This window comes from Ammospiza nelsoni, chromosome 4, assembly GCF_027579445.1.
Source record: "Ammospiza nelsoni isolate bAmmNel1 chromosome 4, bAmmNel1.pri, whole genome shotgun sequence".
In the NCBI taxonomy this organism is placed as follows: Eukaryota; Metazoa; Chordata; class Aves; order Passeriformes; family Passerellidae; genus Ammospiza; species Ammospiza nelsoni.
Window position 1 is genome coordinate 50,439,409 of NC_080636.1, and position 15,715 is coordinate 50,455,123.

Sequence of the window (15,715 nt, forward strand, 5' to 3'; positions counted from 1 at the left end):
ACATAGAGAAATCAGGTGATTATTTGATGGCAATCATGTGGGGATGGGAGTAAGACTCAGGGTGGGATTAAGCTGTGACTTCATGTGATGCACATGGCTGTTTGTTTGTCCCATAGGTGTAATGGAGAGTGGGCTGGGAATTTCCAAATTGTCTGTACTTCTTTATTTCCTTCTGATTTCTGGCAGATCTTAGACTGCTCTTTTCTTCTGTAGGCAAGGCTTTCTGTGTATATGTGTTTATTTAGAGAAGGAATGTTTGTGCAGGGGGTTTTAAAAGAAATGGTTTTTTGTCCTGAGTAGATGGTTCCTAGCATTCCAGGCTGCAGACAGCCCGTGACTTCCCCGATTTTGGGCTTGCAGGGTGTTAAGAGTATGATGCTGAAACCCTTTGCAGATCCCTTTTCTTTGTTAACAATTAGTGATCCATCATGTTGGCAAACCTAACCTGAAAGAATTAGTTGTGTACCTCCCATAACATGAACAGCATCTACCTAATTTTCTCCCTTGGCCTCTTTATTTGCTGTTCAACATATTCCTAAGGTAAAGAATATCAGAATGCAATTCAAGTGTAGTAATGCTACCAGAGGTGCCCCTTTCATAATAAAGGAATATTTCTCCAGATTTGGGCCAAGGCTTTCCCAGCAGCAGGGCTGACTGGGCAGCATCACTCAGGACTTTCTGTATCAAGTTCAGTTTTCATTTCCCAAAACTGATGCTTTGGGTATTTTAGGTTATTTTACTGATGGCTCAGTCTCTCCCCATGAGTTTGTTTAAAATTTCTGTACTTAAAAATAATTTTAGAAGTCCTGACCTATTGAAAAATGTGTGACCTTTTTTTCCTGATGGAACAAACGCTTCCCAGGTAAGGCCCTGGCACAGGTTTCCCAGAGAAGCTGTGGCTGCCTCATCCCAGGAAGTGTCCAAGGCCAGGTTGGGGCTTAGAGCAACCTGGAATAGGGGAAGGTGTCCCTGTCCATGCAGGGGACAGAGGCAGGGGGTGTTGAATGGGATGAATGTCAAAGTCCCTTCCAACCTAAGGCAGTTTGTGATTCTGTAATTTTATTTAATCTGTCTTTGGAGGAACTTGATATCCAGAGGCTGTGTGTGAGATGATGTTCATTAGTTCAGAAAGGCTTAGACTCCCACCTCTATTTTAGCCCAATAACTTCAACCCTTAAAAACAAAGTAAATGTTGAGCAGCATTGTGAAATAATTTTGATGCTGTTCCATTCTCTCAGGATTTACTTGTAAAAGCTTTCTTTGGCTTGGGAAAGTATTGCCTCTCCTTCAGTGAGATACTGCTGCTGTGTCAGCCAAGAGAGTGACTGCAAACCCCTCTGTTGTCCAAATAACAGATGGGATTTTTGTGATTAATGTATTAGAGACAAGTTCTCCGGTCCCTTCCTGAAGAACTGGCTTGAGTGTTCATTCCAATGGGATATTCAGTTCCATAATACTAATTTTCCTGGGAATCTGGTTGGAATGAGTTAATTGTGTTATGGAGACTTAAAAGCCTTGATTATCCTGTTATCTAAACTTCCTACATAGTGAATTAAATACTTTCCATCATAATCAAAAGTATTGAGTTTTTTTCCCCAAAAGACCATGGAAACTATAGAATTTCAGGTCTTTGTTGTTCTGTGGGAAGATGTTTTTCCTCCCCCACTGTTGCTTGGTGGAATTTCCAGACAAGTGGGAAAATACACAAGGTGAAAGAGATGAGCTCTATGCAAAGTGCAGCTAGATGCATGTAGAATGAATGAAAATAGGAAAGAAAGTGCTAATTAAGTGTGTGCTTTTGCCTCTAAACCTATGCAAATGCCATAGTACCAGTTTAAATTCATGCAGTTCCTGCTAGGAGGAAGACAGGTTTATGGCTTGTAGAGATAGAAGAGAAGAAAATATTTGTAACTCCTCTGGATATTTCTCTGGGAGCTTCACGTGGGTTACTTGCTAAGGGTTAAAAATAAATGAGAAAGATGAAATTAAGCCTGTCAGTTGTCTCAGTGCCTGTTACCCAGGTACTGATAAATCTGGTTTTGATTGTATGTTCTTTCCTGTAGAAGACTTCCCTATTGTATGATTGTATGTTCTTCCCTGCTTTGGGTTAAGAAAAAAATCCAACCTCCCAATTTTAGATAAAAGACCTTGCAGTGGTGGTGTGTGGCTTCCCTTACTGGGTGCAGGGAGGGATTCCGGGATGATCAACATCTGGATCTGAGTGCCGGGGTCCCTGGAAGCGTCAGGGACTGGTGCACTGCAGTGAGATTCAGTCTCCTGGCCCTTGGGAAGCTGCAGCACCTGTCATGAAAGACCAGCAGCCATCACTGTGGCACGTGGGGGAGAGCAGCACCCGGGCTTTGGCTTTAGACACCAGGGGTTTGCTGCAGGGACGGTGCTTGTTGCTCCTGCAGCAGCGCTCATCCCCAGGGCAGCGCTGGGGCTCGGTCTCCGTAGCGCAGTGTGAGGCTGCGGGGCCCGCCGGGCAGCGCCGTGCAGCACACGGGGCTCAGCTCTGGGCTCAGCTCCGGCGCTGGGGCTCCCGGCTCTTGCTGCGCTCTCGGGGCAGGAGGCGGGCGCTGTGTGGGAGGGAGGAGGGCCGGGCAGCCTCCGGACTTTGCTCAGATCGTCGGCACAGTTGGCTGGGGAAGGGGCCGGAGTTCTGCCGGGCTTTGGACGTTGTGCCGATGGCGGGTTAGCGCTGGGGAGCGCGAGTGCGTAAGTAGGGAGCCAACAGTGTCCAGGGTCCGGGGCTTTGTCTGGCTCGGCTCTCTGAGTTTGGAGCAGGGACTTGGTGGGCGTGCTGAAACCAGTTCTCCTTGTCCTGCCTGCTCCTCTCCCAGGATACCTCCCTGGCCCCGCCAAGGAGAGAGGTGCTCCCCTGACTGAGGCCTTGGGGATCGTCATCAGCCTGGGACCCATGTAGGGCTCGGCTGGGTCGCCTCTGCGGGATCTGTCATTTGGGGTGAGGGTCATAACAGAGTTTAGGCTCTGCTGAACCTCTAAAATGACCTCAGTGTGTGTTTTCCCTGAACGTGCCTGCTTCCCACGTGTGGCTGTGTCCCTGCCAGCAGCTCCTCTTGCGGCTGGATGTGAGGAAATTGAAGGAAAAGCTGACATTGCATAAGTATCACAAGTTTAGTGCTTTTATCTTATAAATAAAGTAATGCTTTTGTTGCTTTTCTTTTTAGGATGTGCTTTACAAAAATTTTGCTTGTGTTAATGCAGAAACAAAACTTCTGCAGCTTTTCGGAAGCCTGCCCTGGTCTGACTCTGGGAGAAAAATGCTTTGCTCTATTGCTTTGTGCAGACTAATGAACCTTTTTGACTTGCAGATCTCTTGCCACTAAGAATTAAGTCTTGTATGATGCAAATCTCCCTTTCAGTTATGCTTTTCTTACACCTTGATTTTGAATCTTTCCTTTAGATCACGGCTTGCATGACGTTTTTCTTTCTTTTCCTTTCCTTTTGCTGTTTGCAAAGACTCTTGGGAGGATTTGACAGATGTGGTGGAGCAATTGCGCGATGATTCCGAAGGTGCGTTCCACACCCACATCTCACAGCTCTTGTTTGTGCTAATCCTTGGCTTCTGCACTATTATTTTGAGCCTGAGTGCAAAATGCAGTTAGCTTCCCTTTCCAGTGCCAGTAGCTGTGGCTTTCCTGCATTACCTTGGTGTTGCTTAAATAAATGTGTGCGGGTTTTTTGCTATTTTGACCTGAAGTGGAGGTAGGAGAAGTAGATCAACAAGGGCTGTTTGCCTTCTCCTAAATGCTTTCAGAGGCAGTAACTTCCTGAGCCTGGCAGAAGCACGGCTTAAAAGGTTGCAGCAACATATGGGAGCTGAATTAAAAAAAATATTTCAGAAATCACTCTGAAGCTTTAGGTTTTCTGCAGTATTTCTGTCTAGATTCTTCAGATTTTCTGGCAGTATTTGCTTGGCAAAAATTATTCTAAAACTTGCATTGCTAATTTTTTAAAAACTTGTAAAGTACTAAACGACAAACTTATTTATAGCACTTTTTCCTTGGTTTTTAAGAAACTGTGCAAATATGAAATAGTTGAATTCCCAATGTAGCAAGTGGTTAATCAGATTGATACTTTGATGATTAAATACAGCTGCTCCTGCAAGGGTTTCAGGTGTTTGCAGCACAAAAGGCTGATGTTGTCATGCACTGAGCACACTGGTCCTTGCTGTCATCTTCCACCATGGTGCCTTTAACTGCTATGCTGGTTCTGTGCCTGGTGCTGCCCACAGCCTCCTCAGCCACAGGCAGTGTCCTCCTCTCCTGGCACAGCAGCCCGTGCTGCTTCCCAGAGAAGGGCATTTTCTAAGGTAGGCTTTTAGGAAAAAAGAGGGGCTTGAGACTTCTTTTTTTTTCACAAAATATAGCATGTTTTGCATTTATTTTGTCGGGTGAGAGGTGTTTCTCTGCCACACGGAAGCAGCCGTGTTAAATTTACTTTAAGTTGTTGTTCCTGATGTAAGATGGAGAACAGTGATGAAATGCCAGTGAATTGGCATTGCTTGCTGTGGGTTTGTTCACTTCTCCAGTGTCTCATCGTTCCCTGCCGTTGATCCAAGTTTTAGCTTCATTTTAGTTGCTTCTTCCTTCTTTTAGAGTAAGTATGAGGAGTGATAAAATTTATTGTCACCAAATGAGAAGTACCAAGACCAGTCACAGCTTAACCCTTTGAGATCCTGTATTGCATTGACTCTTTCTTGACTTTCAGGTTCCTGGGTTCAGATTGTACCATTTAAACAAATTACAGGATTCTCGAATGCTTTTGGAAACATCTTCATGGAAGCAGCTGGTTAGAAAAGATGTCTGTTCTGTAGAAGCTGCAATATTTAAATACCAAAATGTCCTAAGAGGACATTCCTTTGTTTGAAACCCAAACCCTGTGGAAAGCCAAGCTCAAGGGCTGGGGATTTACTTTAAGTTTATGATGTGGGCTGTGTAGGAAAGGCCAGGCAAAGGTTTTGCAGTTAGAGGCAGAAGGAAGTTGGAGAAGGTACCAGCTCAGATGGAGCACACCAGGATTGCACTTGTCCCAGCTTAAAGGCAGCCTGACAGTTTTACCATGTACAAGTCAGTCTTGCCTGCCTACCCTGCCTTCTTTAAAGCTGTGCGTGGGGCAGTACATAGAGCAAGAGTATCAGTTACTTAGCATTTAATTTTTGGAACAAACCTTAAGGATTTTATCCAGTTTCACACTATATGAGCTAACTGGTTTTCAAGATGGGAATCTTGGATAAACTGCATGTGCAGAGCACAATTGCTCAGAGCAGACTAAGGAAGCAGAAACCTTGGATTAGTGTGATATGGTGAAAATACTTTTCTATTGAAATTAGCCAATAACCACGGCCAAAGGAGCATTTTCTTTGGTTCTCTCTTGTACAGTTCCTCTAATTCTGTATTAGGGATGGCTTTCCCTCCCAAGCAGAGTCACTGTGGATAACTTGCTACCCAGCAGAGCAGCAGCCTTGGCCAGTGAGGAAATGCGATGAGAGGATGAGGAGGAGGTCTCTGTGTTGGCAGTCCTGTGCCTGACTCATTCCTGAGTCTCCATTCCCAGTGATGGTGACTGTTAGCTACACTGCAGGGCAGAAAAAGGATTGGAAATCCAGAGCAGCTCACGAGCTCAGGGTACCTCCAGGGCAGCCAGAGCCATCATCTTCAGGCAGCAATAGTCCTGACAGGCAGTGAAAACACCTCACAAAGTTCAATCTTTCTGCAGTCCAGTGCTGCTCTGAGTGTTGCACTCCTAAATGAGTCCTTGGAAGTTCTCTAAACTATCGAAATCAATTTAGAGAAGGAGACTTCTCTAAATGTGGTGCTGCTTCCCTCTGAAGAAGAAGGGGAATGAGAGAGGTGCTGTCCTGAGCTGCTTTTGGAGGGCTGAACAAATGAGCTGTGCTCTTAGGTTTGGATGCTGGCACTGCCCTGGCTCTTCCCCCTGCCTGTGCTGGGTTTTCCCAGCCCACAGTGAGGTGCACTCGGGTGTGGGTGTGTTAGCTGGACTCTTGGCTCTCTCTCTGGCTGGTGGATGCTGACAGGTGCCTCTTGCGTAGATCTGTAGTCTGAGTTGTCCTCAGGTCAGGTCTCTGCTGCCAGGAGTAGTTAATTAACTTGAGGTGGCAGCTTGGTTCAAGGGTCCCTGGCTGTTGGCAGCAGCCCTGGATAAGCAGGGGATTTACAGGGATGAAACTGCCTGTACCTGAGAACTGGAGCTCAAAACTTGGGTGTGAGTAGCAGGCCTAAAGGTCTGGATGTTTATAATGTGGAAGAGGAAGAATATAATCCTGGGACATCTGTGAATTTGGGGGTTTAGTGTGACCCATCAGGAGCCATGAAGATCAGCTCCTCACTGGTGAAAACCAGTGGCAGTGTTAAAACCAAGAGAGGAAAGTGGGAATTGGCTCCACGTTACATCTGAGCTTAAAAAAATAGTCTTGAGGAAGAGAGATACAAGTTGGGATAGAGAAACATGTTGCTGGATTAAGTGTGAGAGGGTCCAGTGTGATCCTTAGATGGAAGAGCAAAGCACAGGATTGTTACTGGTTTGTAGCTGGGGATGTGAGTTGGAACAAGTGATGGTCAGAGACACATTGTCAAGGTGCCAAGCACAGGATGAACACCAGGCTCCAAATGTGTCTTTTGTGAAAGCAGGGAGCTGCTGTAGTTATTTGAAGTATTAAGTCTCCCTCAGTATGATACATTGTCTATTGCCATGCCACTGTGGCTTTGGCCCTAAACTGCTAGTTGGTGTTGATTTTTCTCCACAAAAGGCCTGCAGAGTGCCTCCTGGGAAGCTCACTGCCCCAAAAATGCCTTCAAAGCTGAGGAAAAGCAAGAGCAAGGTGGGGTGTTGAGTGTAATAAAGGCAGCTGTTGTTGCTCAGCAGCAGTTTCCCTGCTTTGTTGCAGACCCCAATTACCTCATGGCCAATGAGCGCATGAACCTGATGAACATGGCCAAGCTGAGCATCAAGGGGCTGATTGAGTCTGCACTGAACCTGGGCCGCACGCTGGACTCGGACTACGCCCCCCTGCAGCAGTTCTTCGTGGTCATGGAGCACTGCCTCAAGCACGGCCTCAAAGGTACAGCCTGGGCACAGCCCGCCCTGGGGAGCAGCAGAGTGGGTGAACAACAGGGCTCTGCAGCGTGCACAGGACACAGGATAGGCTGGCACGGTCACTGCTGTCACCACAGTGCACTGGGCAGGCCAGAGCAAGGCACAGAACCTGCTGGAGGGGAGGCTGAGCTGTGGCAGGTGCTTGCCGTGTTAAAAACAGCAGTTCAGTTGTCCCAGGTGTAAGTCAGTGATCAGGGACTCAACTGGCTTTTGGCAAGATTGTGGCTCCTTTTCCTGCGCTTCCTTGTGCTCTAGCAGTGCATCCCCTTGCTGGAAGAGGAACTGCAACCCCAGAGCTCCTTTCTCAACAGCCCTCTCTAAACAGAGGGTTCCGGCTGTGTGCAGCTCATGGCTGAAGCTGATTTTAAAGCAGAGCATGTGCTTGACTCTGAAATCCGAAGTCACAGCTCAAATGGCCAAGTATGGACTGGCCTTCAGGTGCTGTCCTTGTGTCCTTGTAGCTGGAGATGGGAAGCTGAAGGGTGTGGGAAATGGTGGGTCCTTCCCATCCAAACCATCCTGAGATTCCAGGATACCAAGTGCCTGTCCAGCAGCAGCCCCAGAGGAACCATTCTGGCAAGATTTGGCTGATTTGTTCACTTGTTTGAAAATGTGTTCTATCAGCACAGGTCTAACTGGATCATTTTTTATTTCTTTTTGTTTTTAGCCAAAAAGACTTTTCTTGGGCAAAATAAGTCATTTTGGGGACCTCTAGAATTAGTAGAAAAACTTGTTCCTGAGGCTGCAGAGATTACAGCAAGTGTTAAGGATCTTCCAGGGCTCAAGTAAGTACACTCCTTTATTGCACGAGTACGTAATATGGGTTTATTGTGAGAGGGATCCTGAAAAAGAGAAGGAAGGGCAAACAGAACCTTCAGGAATGCATCTGCCACCTTCTGCAGGTAAAAATGGATCATTGCTCTCTTGCTCTCCATCAAGGATCTGCAGCAGGAGAGCACAGGATATATTCTCGCTCTCTTAGGAGCGTGGCAACTTATGGGCAGCAGTGCATTTACTGCTTGCGCCTCAGGCATGGGAACAGCCTTTATTGAGCATTTATGAAGTCAGACTCAAGAGGAGGGGAATTAACAGAAAGGTTATAACAGTTTAAATAGTTTTGAGGCTGATGTAAGCAATTCTTCTTGTAAATAACTTCAGGTATAATGTATGTGAGAGGAAAGCTTAGGCACCAAGCAGGAGGATTGTAGTTTGTATTCAAGAGGGGAAGCAAGAAGCCACAGCAAGCATATATTACTTGTAAAAGTTTCATAGGAATTTCAGACATCACATTCAGGCTTGCCTATTTCATGGTAAGAGAAACTGTAAGAAGCTTTTAGCCTGGAATAGAAAAAAATGGGTAAGGAAGCTTTTGTATGAGGATCAGGACTAAGGATGGAGTCATCTTTGCTGAAAGAATAGTTGGATAAATTCAAAAAATTACTTTGGGTTAGTGTTTAGTCATGTTCATACAGACAGGTGCTTTTCCTGGAGGTGTGTGCAGGACTCCTGCAGCAGCTGACAGGACCAGTGAAGTGCCAGAGCTCCTGGTACCTCTTCCTGTTGTAGAGCATTGCAATAGGAAATGAATGGAAGCAAAGAACAGTTTTAGGGTGCATTTCTAAACCTTGTGCTCACAGTGACCCTCGGGAAGTGCCAGGTCCTGTTAGTGAGTCAGGGGTGGGCAGTGCTGGCCGTGGCTTCCTTGGGCTGCTGCTGCTTGTGCCAGGTGAGCTCAGACATCCAGGTCAGCCTGTTAGAGCCATGTGCTCCCTGTGGCTGGGAGAAAAGAGAGCAAGGACTGGCACTCGAGCCCATGGCATCCTGTGAGGGCATTCAGGGGCAAAGCACCTGAGGAGAAAGAACTGAGGTGGTGTTTCTGAGCTGCCTGGCCACATTCCCATCCAGCTCCACCCACCCCAAGGAGTGGTGTTGGGCAGCTGTGCTGGTCTGTGCATGTTCCTGTCACTAGGACAGAACTGGTTGTGACTCAGAAGGTGATGAGCTGAAGCAGCTGATCTGTCTGGCAGCATCCAGCAGGGATAAAGCCAGGGAAGTCTTTTTAGTATGGCAAGAAAAACATCATGAGTTAAAAGACAGTGACAGCCTAATTGGTCTGCACCTATTTGTGTTTACGTACCCTGTATTTCTCTGCACCAGTGCCAGCTCTGTCTTGGAAGTGCAGGAACTTGAGGTAGGGTGGGGCTATGAGAGCTGTTGGTGACTGTGCCTTGCAGGGTGTCTGGAAGGGTTTGTGTCTGGCCTTTGCAGGACACCTGTGGGCAGAGGAAGAGCTTGGCTTCGCCTGGCTCTGATGCAGAAGAAACTTTCAGAGTACATGAAAGCTTTGATTAACAGAAAGGATCTTCTCAGGTGAGTGCTGGACTCCTTCTCAGGTTCACTTCTGCTCTCCTGTAAGATCTGGATCATCTTTCTCATCTCACTGCTGTGTATCTCCTTCCCTACATCCCACAGTGAATTTTATGAGCCCAATGCACTGATGATGGAGGAGGAAGGTGCCATCATTGCTGGCCTCCTCGTAGGGCTGAATGTCATCGATGCCAACTTCTGCATGAAGGGAGAGGACCTGGACTCCCAGGTACTGGGTGTTCACTTAATGGGCTTGTTCTGCTCATTTAAAATGAAAAAAATCATCAGTTTTGCATAGCTTACTGATGTAATGAGCCCTTGCTGAAGTACAGCAGGTGCTGATGTTGTAACTCTGAACTTCCACACCTGGCAACAGTGCGTTGGCTTTAGAAACCAAGTGTTTAATGCAAAATGCAAATTTTCCTTCTCCAGGTCGGAGTTATTGATTTCTCCATGTATTTGAAAGATGGGAACAGCACGAAAGGCAGCGAAGGGTAGGTGCACACACAGTTGTCTTCGTGCTCCCCTCTTGGGAATGTGTGTTCAGGTGTTCCAGGCTGCCCTGTTTCTTTTTTCCAGAGATGGTCAGATAACTGCTATTTTGGACCAGAAGAACTATGTTGAAGAGCTCAACAGACATCTAAGGTAACACATTTTTTCTTGGCTCTTTATTATCTTTGTAGAACAAAAGACAAAACAGCATTTTTAAAAATGAAGGAATTACTGTAGGATTTTTTCTCTTCAATAGTGCTACAGTAAACAACCTGCAGGCCAAGGTGGATGCCTTGGAGAAATCCAACACAAAGCTGACAGAGGAGGTAAGTATCATGAAAAACCACTAGGTGCTTTGGCCTTTGGGAGTTAGAGATTAACCAGGGAGGAGGGATTCCTTTCAGATGTCTGGTGTACAGAATGAGGAGTGTTAAACGATGGAACTGGGATAGCTGACCTGCCAAGGAATTTCACTGGCTGTCATTACTGAGCACAAGTTGGAAAATCAACTGTATGTTTATGTAAATTTGCAAAAAGTAAAGGAAAAAAATGTCATTATAAGTGAGGTGTCCAGGGTGAGCATGAGAAACAGTGGGTACATGAGGCATAGGTGCAGTCTGTGTTTTAACGTGGATCTGCAGCTCATTACTGATGGCATAAATGTCATTTAAATGTTTTGGGGTGAGTTCCCTGGCATATGAGTGGCAGGAGGTCTTACCTGGCACAGTGAGTGCCTTTTGGTGTGGTACCAGGAGGTGAATTGCAGTGGTGCCTGCAGTGGTTTTGGGGTTTGGTAATGAAGCTGCCAAGAGAAGTTGCAGCATGTGCAGAGCAGGCTATGGTGACAGTGCCTGCCTGTGTCACACATCACAGCCCTGTGTATTGGGCCTGAGCTCTGCCAAGGACTCACACTCCCATCCAGAAGTTGTGTTTGGGTTTGTCACAGGACAGTATGGCTGATGCCTTGGAATGTCTTTGAGCTGCTCCTGTGTGTGAGTTACAAAGCCAGAAGGGGTTTCTGAAGTTCCTTTTGCCTTTGACCAAACACTTACATTAATCTGTTGCTCTGCAGTACTGTCATCCCTGGGAATTCCTCTGGGCCAGGTGTCTCATCCCTAAGGATGCTGTGTGCTGCTCATCCTCTGTTTCCAGCCAAATCTTCCTCATCTGCTGGGGTCAGGAGAGAAAAAAAAAACAAGCCAAGTGTGTTTTTGGTGCGTTAACTATTGTGTTCTGTTCCCAGCTTGCAGTTGCCAACAACAGGATCATTACACTGCAGGAAGAGATGGAGCGGGTTAAGGAGGAAAGCTCCTACATCCTGGAGTCCAGCCGGAAGGTTGGTGTGCGTGTGTGGCTGTGTGTTTGTGTGTGATGGCTGAGCCCTGGGGCAGGCCCAGCCTGAATGCCTGGTTTGGAACAGAGTTCATTTCCTTGCCTGTCTCAGACAAACCCCCCAGGGGATTAGGGGAATGGCAGGTGGGCCCTGTGCAGAGGGAACAGATGGGCCCTGCCACAGGGAGTCCTGCCTGCCCATAGGGATGGAGCAGGGAGCGTGCGTGGAGCCGGGAGCTCCCACAGCTTATAGCTTACTGGGCAAGGCGTTCAGGGGAAGGAGGGAGACTTATTGTGTGGGGGGACAGGCAAATCAGGAAACAGGAGTTGTGCTGGTTTGTCCTGAATTATTGCAGAATTCCAAGTGTTGGGGAAAAGCCAGTAATGAGGTCAAGTGAGGGCTGGCACTACCCAATGCCAAGTGAACTGTGTCTGTTACCTCAGGCCACCAAGGACAGAAGTGCTGACGGGCAGGCACTGACTGAGGCACGGAAGCAGCTCAAGGAGGAGACTCAGCTGCGCCTGGTGAGGACTGGGGGGCTCGGGGCTCTCCCCACAGGGCTGTGGAGGGTCACGGCCCTGCTGAGCTCTTGTTTGATACATGCGTGGGGAAAAAAATGCCTGGCCTCAAGGTATTAAGGAAATAATTTCTGCTTTGGGAAATAAAGTCTTTCCTTAGACCCCTCCATCCTAAAGACAGGCCCATGCAGAATTCCCTGACTCTCTGCTAGCCATGCTGCACACCTGGCTGTAATACTGGACTGAAAACTGGGGAGCTACTCTCCTTAAGGCACGTGTCAGACGTGTGACTCTGAAGCTATGGCAGCAGCACGCTTGTGGGTAGGGACTGCGTAGGCAGAAGGGAAGGGTGGATACCCCTGAGTCATGAGGGCAGCTCCTGGAGATGCTGAGGGCTCCTTGTGTTCCAGGATGTGGAGAAGGAGCTGGAGGCACAGATCGGGATGCGGCAGGAGATGGAGCTAGCCATGAAGATGCTGGAGAAGGATGTCTGTGAAAAGCAGGATGCGCTGGTGGCACTCAGGCAGCAGCTGGACGATCTCAGGGCTCTAAAGCATGAACTGTCTTTCAAGCTGCAGGTAGGGAGCTATGGAAATGCAGGGAATTCCAGATGGAAGTGAGAGCTGCTGTGCATTTATTCCTCCTGCCTGTTGGAGAGGTACTGGGTGTGTAAGGGTCACAGGCTGTGCAGTGCACTCCTATCTTTCTGTGAGAACATGGAAACATGATGGAGGGTAAAGGTGAAGACAGTTTCTTCTGAACAAAATCCATCATGGTCCAGAAATTTGTGAGAGACAGGGAAAGCATTTTGGGTGGTTTTGTGGTGTGAATAGAGCCGTGGGAGCTTGTGTTCCAGCAGAGTCTGGTGTGCAGGGCCCCTGGTGTGACTTATGTGGGGTGACAAGCAGACTCCAAACAGCAACCCAATGCTCAGAATAGATCCCAAAATCAACTTGCCAGCTGGAAAGAGTTGCTTCTGCTCTCCTTGAGCCAATGGCTTTGTTCAAAGCAGCTGAATTATATTAAGATACTGGGTATTGGCAGGCACTGCATCATGCATTGTCCATATGCAGGAAGCTTTATGGATGGTGGCATTGCCCTGTTGCAGGGTCCAGATGGAGCCTGCACCTCTACGGCAAGACATTTGTCCTTGCAATACTGACCTGGCATTTGCTTTTCCAGCACTTTTTACTGCCTCTTTACCTTTTGCCCTGTTGTTTTGTGTGCCAAATGATTTATGGGGGTTTATCTGGGATTTACAGCTCCTTACACCAACCCCCACTGCTCCTTTTCCCAGAGTTCAGACATGGGAGTGAAACAGAAGAGTGAATTAAACAGCCGCTTGGAAGAAAAAACAAATCAGATGGCTGCCACCATCAAACAGCTGGAACAAAGGTAAGACAGGAAACTTGAGCCAGGATCCACTGGTATGTCCTTTAATGTAGTGTCCCATGGATCCAGAATGGGCCAGGGGAGAGTCCCAGTGCTCTGTTAGACAGAGCTGCCTGAGGGGAGCAGTGGGAGTAGCACCTCTGGGACCTGGTTAATGAGCAGTGCATTGCACTCCATTGGGTGCTCTCATTTTAGGGTTTTTGTAGACAGGGTGATTTTCTTTAAAACAAGTTTGTGTTTGAAAATGTTTCCTGATACCTACTCAGCTAATTCATGTGTTCTTTTTCTCTTGCTGTTCTTATTTTTTCTGTTTTCTCACCATCTCATTCTGACTTACTTATACAGTGAAAAGGATTTGGTGAAACAGGCAAAAACCTTAAATAGTGCAGCAAACAAACTGATCCAGAAGCATCATTAGACATTTTTATGTCTGGCCACCTCACAGCTCTGACATCAGAACTCATTTATGAGGAGAGAACTTGAGAATTGCTAAAAGCAACTGTTCAAATGTTAATTGTCACCCAAAGTTGATTTGGAATTTGCCGAGTTTTTAAAATCAGTGAGTTTTTCTGCCAAGATGTAGTCAGGTATAAGGATCCCCAACCCTGCCATTTACCAGTAGCAAGGAGCTGGCCCGAGAGCGCCCCAGGAGTGGCCGAGGTGGCCGTGCCCGGCCGCTGCCGTCACCGCCTGTGGCAGCATGGGGCCGTGGCCAGCTCGGGACAGTCAGCTCCTTCTCTGTATTGCCCTTTTGTGAAGTAGATGAGAAATGCATCCCTGGAAGTTGTTGACAGTAGTTGTGTGCGTGCCCCAAGCCATTCCCTGTTCTCTTCTGTTCCGTGGGTCCAGCCCCGAGTCCGAGCCGAGCAGGCATGACGCTGGCCCGGCACTGGGAACGCCGGCCCTCCCGTAACCAGCCTGCCTGGATTCTGCCTTAGGGACCTGGGGGGAGGGTGGGGACTTATCCTTATTCCTTTAAACTTCATGTGTCCAGAATTAGTAGCTATAGGTGTCTTAGAGTAACACGATAGAGTGGTAAGTTCAGTGGAAACCTCCTTCTCTTTGCATTACTTCTACCTCTGCCAGGAATCCCTCCAGACGAACCCTGTGGTCCTTCCTGACCCAAGGAAGTGGAAGAGAGGTGTTTTGGGAGGTCTCTCCCCTTCCCAGAAAGGGAAGTTACCAGTTTTAGAAAAAATAATCTGATCTTTATTTAAAGGAAGCAAAAACACATTCAAAAAAAGGAGAAGGAACTCAGTGTGCAGCAGTGGGGAGTGGAGATGGAAATTTGGTCCTTGCAGTTTACTTGTCCAAGTAGTTGGTGGCTGAAAAGAGTTGCCTTTTACACTTGTTGCATTTTCTTGTGAGTTTGCTTTGCTCAAAACAAATGGAATTTGCTAATGGAACAAGAGCTAAAGCTTAGAAATGCCTCTTAATAGGAAAAATAATTGTCAGTTTAAAACCCAGGTGCAAAATCTGAAGTAACTGTAGCTTGAACTATTATAAACTAACATTCTCTGATCACTGAAGTTCCTGTGCTGGCCTCTGGCAGGTTTTATGTAAGTGCTCCTCAAGGTATTTTCTCTTTTGGAAGGTTGGATTTGGGGAGTTTCTGTGTCGAGTAAGGGTTTTTTGCTGTGGTGAGATGCCTGTAGTGGTTCTTTGGTGCCAGTCCTCCCTTTGACCTGTGGGACAGTGCTCCTTGGGGCTGTGGCTGGCAAATGTGACAAGCCCAGGAGGGAACACCTCATGTTCCAAAATTCCAGGGCGCTCAGCCTGGACCCCATGGAAGTGAGCGTGGGCCACTGTGGGCCTTGTTCTCCAGGCTCCCAGCACAGCCCTGCTGGGAACTTCCCTGCTATGCCCAAGCTGCATGCTTGAACCTATAAACTCACCCCTCAGTAACCTGCTACTAGAAACTCATCCTAACTCCCTGCAGAACAAGTAATCCTGAGGGAAAGGTGGAAGCTTTGATCAAGGAGTGTGAACAGCTGGTTAGGTTGGGAAGCCCCTGCCCCTTGGCACAGTTCTGCTGTAGGAACAGGGGGTTGGATGGGGAGATCTGTGCTGCAATCGGACAGATTTAAGGATCTGGCTGCTTCTGATGTCAGGCCCCAAGTGGCAATGTGGTGGTGTACTGATGCTTGGGGCTTGAGCCCAAGTGTCCATCCATGGGAGAGACCAAGAATATGCACTAATTCTCAATAGAGTAGCTACTACCTATGTTCCAAGTTCCAGTTACCTGTGCAAAGCCAAAATGTAACGTACATTAAACTCCAATTGGACTTAAAATTCTGTGTACTTGAGGTTTGCTTTGAATCTGGATAAAAGTGATGTTTTCTGTTTCTCATCTAATGGCTGTAAACTGTAGTGATAGAATAAAAACTATTGAAAATGAGAGCTTCTGCCTGGTTCACCTACATTTTGCTTTGCTTTGAACATTTTTTCCTCCTTTCCATTGTTTTTACCATTC

The 15,715-nt window shown here is 47.3% G+C and overlaps 1 protein-coding gene across 6 annotated transcripts in view; it reads left to right on the forward strand.

Moving 5' to 3' along the window:
* RUFY3 (RUN and FYVE domain containing 3) overlaps positions 1 to 15,715 on the forward strand; it is a 30,671-nt gene that overhangs the window by 9,413 nt on the left and 5,543 nt on the right. For 4 of the 6 annotated variants that reach the window (XR_009418283.1, XM_059470034.1, XM_059470031.1 and 1 more), the window contains exons 2-12: positions 6,932 to 7,105; positions 7,808 to 7,925; positions 9,409 to 9,510; positions 9,613 to 9,736; positions 9,940 to 10,001; positions 10,087 to 10,152; positions 10,256 to 10,325; positions 11,243 to 11,335; positions 11,776 to 11,856; positions 12,261 to 12,428; positions 13,148 to 13,245. Coding sequence is in view for 5 of the 6 variants with exons in the window: in XM_059470034.1 (XP_059326017.1) it covers positions 6,932 to 7,105; positions 7,808 to 7,925; positions 9,409 to 9,510; positions 9,613 to 9,736; positions 9,940 to 10,001; positions 10,087 to 10,152; positions 10,256 to 10,325; positions 11,243 to 11,335; positions 11,776 to 11,856; positions 12,261 to 12,428; positions 13,148 to 13,245 (1,156 nt within the window). In the remaining variant the exon portion in view is untranslated. Of the gene's footprint in view, positions 1 to 3,483; positions 3,538 to 6,931; positions 7,106 to 7,807; positions 7,926 to 9,408; positions 9,511 to 9,612; positions 9,737 to 9,939; positions 10,002 to 10,086; positions 10,153 to 10,255; positions 10,326 to 11,242; positions 11,336 to 11,775; positions 11,857 to 12,260; positions 12,429 to 13,147; positions 13,246 to 13,587; positions 15,643 to 15,715 lie in introns of those variants that run through there. The other 2 variants (XM_059470035.1, XM_059470036.1) reach the window with 2 other exon arrangements.